Below are 12,057 nucleotides of genomic sequence, written 5' to 3'. Positions count from 1 at the left end.
AGCCTGGCCAGGCACCCCTGCCCCAGATCAGCTACTGGAGGAGTGCCTCAGGATGTGTGTGGGGGTCCCCTGGATAATCCTCAGTGGCAACTTCCACAATAAAAATCAGAACACATTCTCTTCCTGCACCGACAGGGGCCAGCACCTTCCCAGCAGTATGCAGTGGGCATTTTTGTCTGCTGTGTCACTCCACAAATGGACAGGCCATGGCAGAGATGAGTGGTGAAGGCAAGTGGCTGAGTGGAAGAGCCAGACGGGTGCCAGTGCCCAAGGTCCAGTGTGGATGCTATGAACCACAACCTGGAGAGGCCACTCAGGCCTAAGTCGATGTGCCAGGAGACTCCAGCACTGCCAGCTCTTCCTGGACTGTCCAGCCTAGAGATGGCCCAAACACCACCCATCATCTGACAGTCAGAGGTCACGGCATCCGATGCAGCTTGTGCACGTGGATCTGCAGGCATTTCCAAGGCACAAGTGTAAAAGGTGTTTGGGGCCATGTGCTTCTGGCCATATCACAAACTCTGAGGCTGGAGACACCACCTAGGAGGAACGTCCAGCTGCTGGAGGCCCTGCATACTTAGGTCTCTCCAGTACACCATCAATCTCCAAATCCCAGAGGGAACTGGGGAGATGCTTCCTGTATTCTGCACATTAGGTGTGAGCCCTGTTCCTGCACACTACAGACGTGACCACTGAGACGACTGAGCACAGCAGTGTCCCCTGGGCTGTCAGCTGGGGCCTGAACCTGGTGGCCCACACCCTCAAAGGTGATGTAGAGAGCCTCCATGTTCAAAGAGCGTCTCTCCTCAAGACTCACTCCCTCCGTGTTGGCTGGCCAGGACACAGGGAGGGAACCGACTTAGTCGACAACTCCACACAGCGCTGCAAACCGAACCAGAATCCATGATTCCTCATTGTCAGCAAATTCAAGATGGCCGTGGAGGGGCCTATCCAAGAGGAGGTGGGGAAGGAAGAGGCAGGCAGGTGCCCGCCCAGCACTCCTGGGGCCTCGCCCCTTCTCACCAGGCAGACACCAAGACCACAGAGCCACAGACTCAGCTCCTTAGACAACCAAGCGCCAGCCCAACGGCCACCTCTCCAGTCAACTCCCAAGGACGCCATGCAGGATGCATCAGTGAAGGGGAGTTCCTTCTCTGTAGGACACTCCTGTGACAGTTGGTTTATAATATTCTGGGCTCTGAGCCACTTGGGGCACAAGGGCACCCCAGTATGTAAGAGTGGTCACCTGAGCTCCCAAACACACTGAGCGACAATAGGCAGTGTGAAGATGGTGGGAATGCACGGCCACAGGCTCCCCTTCCAAAGACCCTCTGAGCATGTACTTGGTAGGAAACTGTGTCATGTTTGGTGCTTGAAGTCAGAGGAAAGGGAAGGATTTATGGTTCGGAACCCACCTGCCCTTACTCCTGCACAGCATCAACTCCATCCTGCCATGAAGCTTGGGCAGGAGGATTTGAGAAAAGGACTGAGGGAAGTCCTAGCGCCAGGGGTCAGGACATGATCTGGAGGCCTCGGCTGCTCAGGAGCCCTGTCCTCAGGATCTAAGGACTTCCATCCTCCCGGTCCCTCACTCAGCAGTGCTGTGATTCTACAAGTCAGCCATCATCTGTGGGCGTCCACACCCCCAGGAGAAGAACAGGAGGCCACCTGTCCCCAGGCCACCTCACTGGGCTGCGGTCAGACTCAGGAGATGAGGCCCCACAATCTACACCAGCTGTGAAGGACCAGACTCGGGTGGGATGGAAAAGCAAACCCGTTCTCCACTGCCCTGGAGCCGCCCACGTCTCGCTCTGGGTCCCCAACCCCCAAGGGTCTTCCTCAGTCCTTTCTCCCTGAGTGGACAGGCAGAGCGCCTCTGAAGGACCTGCCCTCCTCTCCAGGCATCTCTGCACATGGTTATTTTGGCCCCAAACCTACTCTGTGTCAGCAGTCGACAGTCAACATGGAACACAGCAGTAGGGAGAGGAGGGGAGGGGCCACAGGACCAGCCAAGGCCTCCTGGCTCTAGCAGGGATCTAAGCCCAGGCGTCACCTGTTACTCACTCGGCCCTGATGACCGTCGCACGTCTCCTCGGCATAAAAGCACTGCCCACACAGTCACTCTGAGTGTGTTAAGTCCATCCTGAACCCCAGGACCACCCTGAAGCCCAGCTCTGGAGCAGCTGGAGCAGCTGGGCAGCTTGTGAATGGTGGGATCAATCTTTTGACTTTGTACCAAGCAGCGATTTCTCCTTGAATTACAAAGTTTTTAAGCCCAGGTAAAATGAACCTGATGGGCACGTCCTCCAGGAAAAGCTTCTAACTTCTACACCAGTGTCTCCTAGGCTTGATTTGGGGCCTTTGAACGGAGCAGTTTTCCATTCCACTTTCTATCTTCTCCAAGAGAAATGAAGACCCAAGAAACACTGCAGCACACGACCTGCCGCGTGGTGCTTTCTTCCTCTAGTGCTGGGTGGACACACGGCCAGTGAAAACAGTCTGCACCCTGATCACTCACTGCTTAGGAAAACTGCACAAAAAGGAGGAGGGACTTCCCTGGTGGCATTCACCTGGACAGCCTCCCAGGTGCAGCTTCCTGCTGGGAGTGGGGACCGGGGTGTGGTGTGAGGAGCTGCTTCTCCAGGTAAATGTCTAAGGCCTGCTCCACACATGGGCACTGAGCTGATTCATAGCTACGATAGAAACCCTCCTGTTAGAGATTATTTCTCTACTGATGGACTTAAGATCCTCAAAACTCACCACCCCACCCATGTCGGCCACTGCTGATGTCTACTGGCCACTGAAGACACACAGAAGTTTCTAGAAGTTTTACTGGTCCCACCTGCTCTGACCCCACTGCCTGCTCAACGCAGCCCCCTCCCTAGTCTCCAGCATCCTCCTCATTGCAGAATGGACACTTCTTCTCCCCTCTCACGACCTCTATTCAGGCAGGGAGTTAGATGATAGGAAAGGGCTCTGGAAACACAGTGAGTTAATCCACTGGGACACGGATTCCACTTTCCCATCCCACTTCCCTGCACAGGGTGTGAAGACACTCGGCACCACCAAAGTGTGTCCTCAGGAAGGGCACCTCGGACCCAGGCACAGAGGTGTCCCCTAGCCCTCTGATCAGTCACTGCCTGAGGAGGGCAGACTGCACGTCCCCCCAAGGACATGGACTCCTAGTGCCACATCTCTCTCTCTCTGCTGTGTCCAGTGACCACTCTTGAACCTAGACATGGGACCAGTCCCTGGATGTTGGGGACTGTCAGTGCCTTACAGGGTGGGGCTGTGCGTGTCACAAAGGGCCTTCCATCATGGAGTCTGAGGAGAGAACTGTGGGAGGCCCTCTGGCAAGGGTCAGTCACTGGTTGGCCAGTGAGTAGCTAGGACTGTCCAAAGACATGACTAAGAAGCTTCCTCCCGTGGATAAAGCTCAATGCCCATGCCCCCCTCCTGCGCCCCCACCCTCCAGCCCCATCACCCGCCTCCCTCCCCTGACCCGCCAGGCTGCCAGCCCTCAGCCTGCTCTCCAGCTCAAGCCCTCCCCTTCTGGCCTCTGCCCCACCACTTTCCCTCCTCTGCCTTACATGGTCCCTTTCCAACACCCTGCCTTGAGGGGCTCCGTGCCCAGCTCTTCCTCTCTTGCTCTCAGACCACCCACTCGCCTCCCTGCTGTTCATCCGGCTCCCCTTTCCCGTCACTCCCCCATCTATACCCCCTCTCCTCCTCCCAGCTCTCCCTTCTAGGTCCCCATAATCCAGTCCCACCCACAATCCAGCCTCCCCAACCAGGCAGCAGGGTTGACACACTCACCCAGGGGAGATGGTTTCCCCACTGTGGGTGCAGGTCACAGTCCCTGGGACTGCCTTCCCAGCAGCCTGAACAGGTGGACCCAGGGGACACAGGAGGATGACAGCCCCACACTCAACCTGGAATCCACCCTTCCTGGAGACCACCTAAATCTTTTCTAGGAAATGACTGGCCAAGGTGAGATCCAGCTATCAGTCTCTTACCTGGGCCTCCCCACTGGACCTGGAGCCCCTCCCTGATGATGTCCAAGGGCAGCTCTAGTACCCAGGTTCTGACCTGAGAAGCTGAGGCAGGTGAGTCCAGTGCCTGCCTGGGGCCCTGGGAGGAGGGATCTGGGGGCAGTGGGTGGAGTCAGGGGACTAGGTTGCCCAGGGGAGGTCCAGGGCTGGAGACTGGAGCATTCCAACCAGGACTCTGTTGCCAGTAGACAGCTGGGACATTGTTGCCAAGAGATGGCAGAAGAACGGGCACCGCCCCAGCCAGAGGGCACTTAGAGAGCCCCAAGCACCAGCATGGCCAGGCCATGGCTGGACACCAGAGAGAGAGGGCGATCCAGGACGAGGTTCATCAGAACCAGTTCCTGTGGGAACAGTATCTGCAAGAGCTGTGCACGCAGAAGCTGTACACGGAGTACCACGTGAATCCCCTGTGCAAGGGTGAGGACTAGGGGAACAGAGGTGGGACACTGCGGGGTGGGTTGTGGGCGTGCAGGCAGCAGGGAGAGGCCTGCCCTGATCTCTGGTTTCCAGAAAGGGTGGATTCCAGGGCCTCCCGGCCTCCTGAGACACATCAGATGCATTGAAATGCATCCACCTCACAATGAGATCAAACATACTGCATGTAAAAAGGAATGCTTTTGGGGGGAGGGGTACTACAGATTGAATTCAAGGGCACTCAGTAAAGCCCCAGCTCTTTTTATGTTCTGTTTGAGACTTGAGCCTCCATAAGTTGCTGAGACTGGCTTTGAACTTCAATCCTCCTGCCTTAGCCTCCCAAGCTCTGGGGATTAAAGGCATGTGCCATGGCACCCAACTGGAAATGGCTTTTAATATTTTTGTTTTTGATGGAATTACATTTTTCAGGGCTTTTATATTTTGTTTTTGTTATATTTTGGTTTCATTTTCATACACTAAAGGGTTTTTTTAGGATTTTAATATCATCATAGCCCTTTCTTTGGAAAAGTCAGGAGAGTGGGCTCTGGTCAGTGTTCCCTGTCATCCAGGTAAAAGCACCCTCCCCTCCACTCCTCTCACCCTGCACACTCCTGTGAGATCCATCTCATCCTACAACATCAGCAGCCCCTAAAGGACACTGGGCCTCAGATGAGCTCCAGCTCTGCCATCTGACCACCTCCCAGCTAGCTACCTTGGACTCACCATTAGGGACCTCAAACTGGCCCTCTGGAAAGCTAGGGGCTCTGAATCCCTTGCCCACCCTCTGCTTCTCCAGAAGACCCTGTGGCAGCACAAGGCAGCTGGGCCCTTCCCTCCCAGGTGAGAAGCCTGAGTCAGCCCCGGCCTCCATCCCTCAGTCCACACACCTGGCAGTCACAGAAGCAGAATGTCTGCTGCTTCACATTTCCCCTGACCCTTGTCTGTTCCTACCTCAGGGAAAGACTCCATGATACACTGGGGGTGTACCCACCTCTCACTTAATTCCACCCTCTGGACAGCAACTGGGCCTGCCCCTTTCCAGCCTCACCTCCTCCAAATTCCTTCCACAAATACAGTAGGGCCTGCCCCCCCCCCACCATTGCTAGGCTCCCTCTCAAACTCCTCTTTACCTCTGAACGGCTCATTCCACAGCCCCCTATGGTACCTGCCCACCTGCTCCTCCTCCCTGAGCTCCCTCCAACTCTCTACCTCCATAGCCAGCACCCCTGCAGCCTGGCCATCTGCAGGAGACTTAGTGACTTGATTTTGCTTAGAATTCTTCTGTCCCCATCACTGATTTCAGCAGAAAAATTCACTTCTGTTTAGGTTGGTTCATTCCAACAAGCTAAATAATCCCTCAGGCCACATTCATTCTGGGAAAAGTGATTTCCTCCAGTTCTTTCCCTTGGGCACAGGATTAATGTGGCCACTGTGGTGAAGTGAGAAAGTACTGTAGCTTGCATTTCTGTTTACTTGTAAAGAAAAATATTATCTTTTTCTAATATGCAGATAATTTTACATACAGATGACATACACATTTCATATCTTAGGGGCGCATGCTCAGAAGTCTTTTTACTCCTGGGCATGGTGGCATACACCTGTATCCTGGCAGCAGGGAGGCTGGGGCAGGGAGATTGCAAGTTTAAGAATGACCTCAACAGAGACCGCTCTCAAAATAAAAGAGGGCTGGATTAGGGTTAGGGTTAGGGTTAGGGTTAGCTCACTGCAATAAATAAATGAGTGAATGAATAAACAAACATAAATCCTAGTAGCCTGTGGCTTGTGGCCACTGCCCTGGACAGTGCCAGGCCAGACCCTAGGTCCTCGAGGGCTGTGGGACCTTGTTCCCAGCACCCAGCCAGAACCCCCTAGGTCCAGGCATTACGTGGGTGCAGAATGGGAGCCTGGTCTAGGGTGAGTGGCGGGAGGCAGGGGTTGGGCTCTGACCTGCACTGTGTCCCTGCTCTTCTCCAGTTCACACAATCACCAAGAAGCCCATGTCGTGGCATGATAACTTGGAGGAACCTGAAGATGGTAAGTCCTTGGGTTGGAGACTTTGTGAGGTGGGGCAGAGAGAGGCAGGGGGCTCAGAGAACTCGCAGGCAGAGTCGCTGCAGGGAACCTCAGGGTCCTCTGCTGTGGTCTCAAGACTACTCTACTGACCAGGCTCAGAGAAACTGATGTGCAAACACATGCCAACTCATTACTGTCATCCACAAGAGTCCCCATGGCCTGAAGATAGGAGTCATTCATTCACAGATGTTCAGACGTTACTCACACATGTGGGTTCTGAAGGCCTAGGAACTGGATTCATGTCCTGGTGCTGCCACTCCTTAACTGCAGGCTTCGGCCAGGTTGTTGACCTCTCAGCCCACTTCTTAGAGTTGTTGGAAGGACCAAGCAAAACACCACAGGTCTTAGAGCTGAACCCGGCTCACCATGCCCAGTAAACACAGGCCTGTTCATGTTTCCACTTTCACCTGGTGACAGGCAGTGGGGTGGGCCTGGGGGTCTCAATACAATCAGGCAAAAGGCAAGAGGGCAGCCTGTAAGTGCCTCCACCAGTGTGTGGGGTGGGATCATGGGTGACAGCATGGAGAACAGGTGCCTCCATCAGGCAGGGGATGTGGGACTGTTGGAGCAGGTGGGCACAGGTGGTCCAGGATGTCAGGTGGGAGGCTGTGGAAGGACCCTGCATAATGGAGAGGCACAGGAGAGCAGCATCCGCATGTTCTGAGAACAGAGGAGTTGACCTCTGTCCCTGCCTGCCCTGGACTCCCTGGCGACCCATGACTGTCACAGCCCTGCCCCAGGGTCCAGAACAGTGCCTGGCATAGTTTGCACTCATTTGGTGACATTTGCTGACACATGGCTGAGAACCAGACGCCCCTGTCTCAGGCCCTGGCTCTGCACACAGAATTCTGTGGCCCTGGAGTGGTGTGGCCAGGAAAAGGACACGGGCAGCTTCTAACTTGAGACTCCTCTCCCAGTCAGGTTTCTGAATCTCGTTCACCATGCTGCTCAGAGACCCAGGAAGAAGTACCCAGAGACACAGATGGAAAGTCAGGAGATCGGCCGGGAGGCAGAGCCCTTGGTAAGCGAGGCCCCTGCTCCGGGCAGCAGTAGGAACACAGGGTGGAGCGGGCAGTAGCTGAGAGCAGAGTGGGCAGCCAGCTGGCAGGGGCTTGAATTCTGCCCTTCTTGGTATCCTGAGACCTGGGGTGAGTTTCTAAGCCACTGTGTGGTGCTGATCCTGTTCATAAATGGGGACACCACAGAACCTGCCTCACAGGGTTGCTGAGAGGAGCAGTACCTGGGACAGTGCCCAGCACACAGCACCTGCTCAGTAAACGTGGCCAAGGCTCCTGTGATGCAGATGGGGAAGAGCAGAAAGGAATCCCTGAGCCCTGCCCGGGACAGTCAGGTGCTGCTCCAGACAGAAGGATGTCTCCAGGGGGCCCACCACTCACAGAGAAGAGCTCCCCCCAAAAGGAGGAGGTGTGGCTCAGAGCTGGAGAAGCAAGGCCACACGGAGGCAAGGGACAGCCATGGAGATCTAACTATCAGTGAAAGAGGGGACTTCAGAGGAAACTGCTCAAGACCTTGATTGAACATGAATAAAGAATCAGGGGTCAGTGATTTCTAAAGACCACATGGAAGGCTTGATCCAAGGGGGGCTGTGGCTAGGGCAGAGGCTCCAGCAGGGTGGGCAGCCGGACAAGCTAAGGATGGAGGTCTGTGGGGGGGGGGGAATCACTGAGGGGAATGTCTGGGTGAGGGGTCCTGGCTAAGCTGACCTGGCTGGATTCTTGCTGAAGGCAGGGCAGGGACCAGACCTGCTCTGGGGGACAGACGGCAAGGAGCCCACAAACACCCAGGACAGTCAACACCCAGGGTGGTGGCTCTCGCTACACTGCTCAGCCGGAGTTTTGCTGAAACTGGATGATGCAGAGGTGACCACAGAAGGCCCTAAGTCAGGCCTGGTTTAAGAGGAGGACGGCCTGAGTGGAGTTTGGTTCAGGAGAGTCCTTGTGCAGTGAGAAGGAGGTGGGAGGGAAGGGAGCCTGGTGAAGACAAGTCAGCCCAGGGGACAGTGGGCATCTTAGCAAAGCTCCAGAGAGCTGGGGGCTTCACGCACCATGGGAAGGTTGCTCCCTGCACCGCAGGGTGTCTCCTGCAGTCAGCACACACCACAGGAAGGACGAATGTGGGCCCAGCCAGGCCTGCCCTGCTTAGAACCTTCCAGGCCTGCCCTGCTTAGACCCTTCCAGGCCTCCAGGATAGAATGTTGTGTCTGAGTCCCAAGGGGCCTGCCGGCACTCAGTCTGTCCATCACACATGTGGGGACAGTGCCCTCAGGTGGCACAGGGAGCAAGGTAGGAAGTAAGCCCCCCACATTAGATCCAGGTGTTGTGGGAACATCAAAGGTAAAGAAGCTGGGCTTTCAGAGCACTGTGCTTGGGGCAGAGGACGTGATTGATGTGCTCCATGGGCCCCAATGTGGGGACCCTGTCCCTGGCAGGACCTTGCCCTGTTCAGAGCACCCCAACCTCAGCCCAGGGACCCCTGGGAAGTAAGGCTCAGTGGGCACCTCTTTGCCTTGTGTCTCTGGGTAACACTTGCTGAAAATATATCCTCATGTGGGATGCGTGTCCAAACACTCACACACACCAACACACACTCACACACATACAAACACACACTCATACACACTCGCACACACAAACATATACACACACTCACACACTCTCACAAGCACACACGCACACACACTCACACACTCACACATGCACACATGCACACACACTCACATATGCACATGCACACACTCACACACATACACACACGTCACACACACATACAACACATTCACACACACATACACACATACACACACATATACACTTACACATACACCCTCACACACATACACTTACACACACATACACACTCACACATTCACACACACTCAGACATCCTCACACATTCACACACACACAGTCACACACATACATACACACATACACTCACACACACACATTCACATAACACACTCACACACCCACATACCCACTCACACACAACACACACACTCACACACTCATACACTCACACACATTCACACATACACACATTCTCACACACACACATTCTCACACACACACAATCACACACACACTCACACACATACACACACATACACACATAACGCACTCTCACTCATACACTCTCACACATGCTCACACTCCCATATACACATTACAACTCATAAACACAGTCACACTCTCACACATGCTCACACACATACACACTCACACACTCTCACATACACACATACACAAACTCACACATACACACATACATACTCACACATTCACACATAACACTCTCACACACTCCCCCACACACTCACACACACTCACACACTCATTTACACATACACACACTCATACTCACACACACCCACACACACTCACGCCCACACATACACACTCACATACACTCACACACGCACTCTCACACTCATATACACACACATCCTCACACATATTCACGCATACAATTCACATTCACACACACATTCACACATTCACACACATACACACACACATACACACACACTCCCCCCCCCACACACACTCACACACACACACACACTCACACACACATACACACACACACTCACACTCACACACTTGCAGACTGGGATGGGATGAGCAAGTCCCTGAATGACTCTCAGGGCAGCTTCTCTAAGGTGCATGTGCTGAGGTCTTCCCTCCCCTTGGCTCTCTGTGACCCCCCCCCACACTCCCTTTCCATTCAAGCACCTGCTGAACACCTAGTGTGTGTGGGTGCTGTCCGGGGACAGGCACAGCAACGCCCCCAGCTGTCCCTGGCGCCCCAGCACAGAGGCCCGCTGGCTCTGGGCAGCCTGGCTGTGGTGCCCCCTGCCTCAGAAGGAAGAGGAAACCGTGTAGAAAGGGAAGTGAACCGCAGCGCAGTTGGGCCACGATGGGGCAAGCAGCTGCCCTGCTCCGTTAGTCCTGCAGGCCTGGACAGTTCACAGGAACGAAGCCAGGAATCGGCCTTCCCTGTGTCCACGCAGCCAGGGGCACCAGCCCCAGATGTGCTGCAGTCCGGCTTCCTGGGGCCCAGGCGTGGGGTGGGGTCACTTCTCAGCTTCCATTTTCCCTGAAGGAAGCTGGGATGAGACCAGGTACCAGGAAAAGAGAGAAAACACAATGAACCGGGGCGTTTGATGCAAGGTCCCCAGAACCTAGGACTTCCTGGGTGACCCACAGGCTTCCCTCCATGTAGGCAGCGGGCAGGGCGGAGCCCCAGCTTTGCGGAGGTGACGCCCCTTGCTCTCGGGACGCTCTAGCGCTGGTGTCACAGTTTCACTAGCAGCATTGAGCAGGAGAGCCCTGGGGCCACCTGTGGTCAAGGAGGCCCGATTGGGTCCAGGTCTTCCCCCTCCTGACCAGCTTATGCTGCCCCTGCCTCCATCTAGGTCAGCCCGGAGCGCCAGGACCACAGGCTGAACCACTTCAGGGTCTACAAGGACATCACTCTGTACAAGGCCAAACTGTGGCTCCTGGGGGAGGACCACCACCGCAAGTAGCGCTCAGTGGAAGGGCCGGCCTTCCCGCTGAGCGCCCAGTGTGCTGTCCAGGGAAATAAAGGTGGTTTTGCTAGAAAGCAAACCTGCAGCAATTCTTATGACAACTGAATTGAGATGGAATTGCTTATTAATCAATATATGGGGAATAACTTCTAAATTCTCCACAAGTACCGCAAGCTTGATTCCGGGGCCTTTGAACTGAACAGGTTTTCCCTTCCATATTCCAATTTTTCCAAGAAAATAGAAAACCTGAGAAACACTACACAGTGATGTTAGTATTTGGATTTGGAATGCCACCTAAAGGCTCCTGTGTTGAAGACCTTGTCCACGTGTAGCTCCGTTCAAAGGTGGGTGCTGGGAAGTGATTGGGTTATGTGGGTGATTGTCTAATCAATGGATTGATCCACTGATGGGGCCATATTTGAATGGACTGTTAGGGGTATAAACTGTAGGAGGTGGGGCCTGCTGGAGGAGGTAGATCACTTTGTGTGGAGGGAATGAGCTAGAAGTGTCAGTCTTGTCCCTGGCCCTCCCTTCTCTCTCTCTCTCTCTCTCTCTCTCTCTCTCTCTCTCTCTCTCTCTCCCTGCTCCCCATGCCATGATGAGATCAGCATCACTCTGCCCTCTGCCCACCATGCCCAGAAACAATGGAGTCCACCAACATGGACTGAAATCTCTGGAACCATGAGCAGAATAAACCTTTCCTCCCTTTAAGTTGGACATGTGAGGATTTTTTGCCACTGGAATGAAAAGCTGAGCAACACAAACATGACCTGACCCTCCCAGTGTTCACTGCAATCCCAGGTGGACACCAACAAGAGAAAATGGCCTGCATTCTGGGATCACCCACTTGCCTAGATGAAGAGAAAGTTGGACTTCCCTGCTGGCATCAGCATAGAGAGCCACCCAGAGACTGAGCCTGGAGTGAGAACTGGGTGTGGGGTAAGGCCCCCACTGCACACAAATACT

The 12,057-nt window shown here is 54.5% G+C and overlaps 1 protein-coding gene across 1 annotated transcript; it reads left to right on the top strand.

Moving 5' to 3' along the window:
* Positions 1 to 4,336: 4,336 nt before the first annotated feature.
* LOC308655920 (cilia- and flagella-associated protein 144-like) lies at positions 4,337 to 11,088 on the top strand (the record flags this gene model as incomplete). Its single annotated transcript, XM_081306354.1, has 4 exons — positions 4,337 to 4,469; positions 6,441 to 6,500; positions 7,457 to 7,560; positions 10,978 to 11,088. 4 exons carry the CDS (start codon positions 4,337 to 4,339, stop codon positions 11,086 to 11,088), a joined length of 408 nt encoding a protein of 135 aa, XP_081162480.1.
* Positions 11,089 to 12,057: the final 969 nt, after the last annotated feature.

The sequence above is a fragment of the Spermophilus citellus genome (genome assembly GCF_964194105.1).
Source record: "Spermophilus citellus genome assembly, chromosome: 1".
NCBI classification, from domain to species: domain Eukaryota; kingdom Metazoa; phylum Chordata; class Mammalia; order Rodentia; family Sciuridae; genus Spermophilus; species Spermophilus citellus.
Note: the sequence above shows the minus strand (reverse complement) of the source record. Positions and strands in the feature narration are given on the sequence as shown.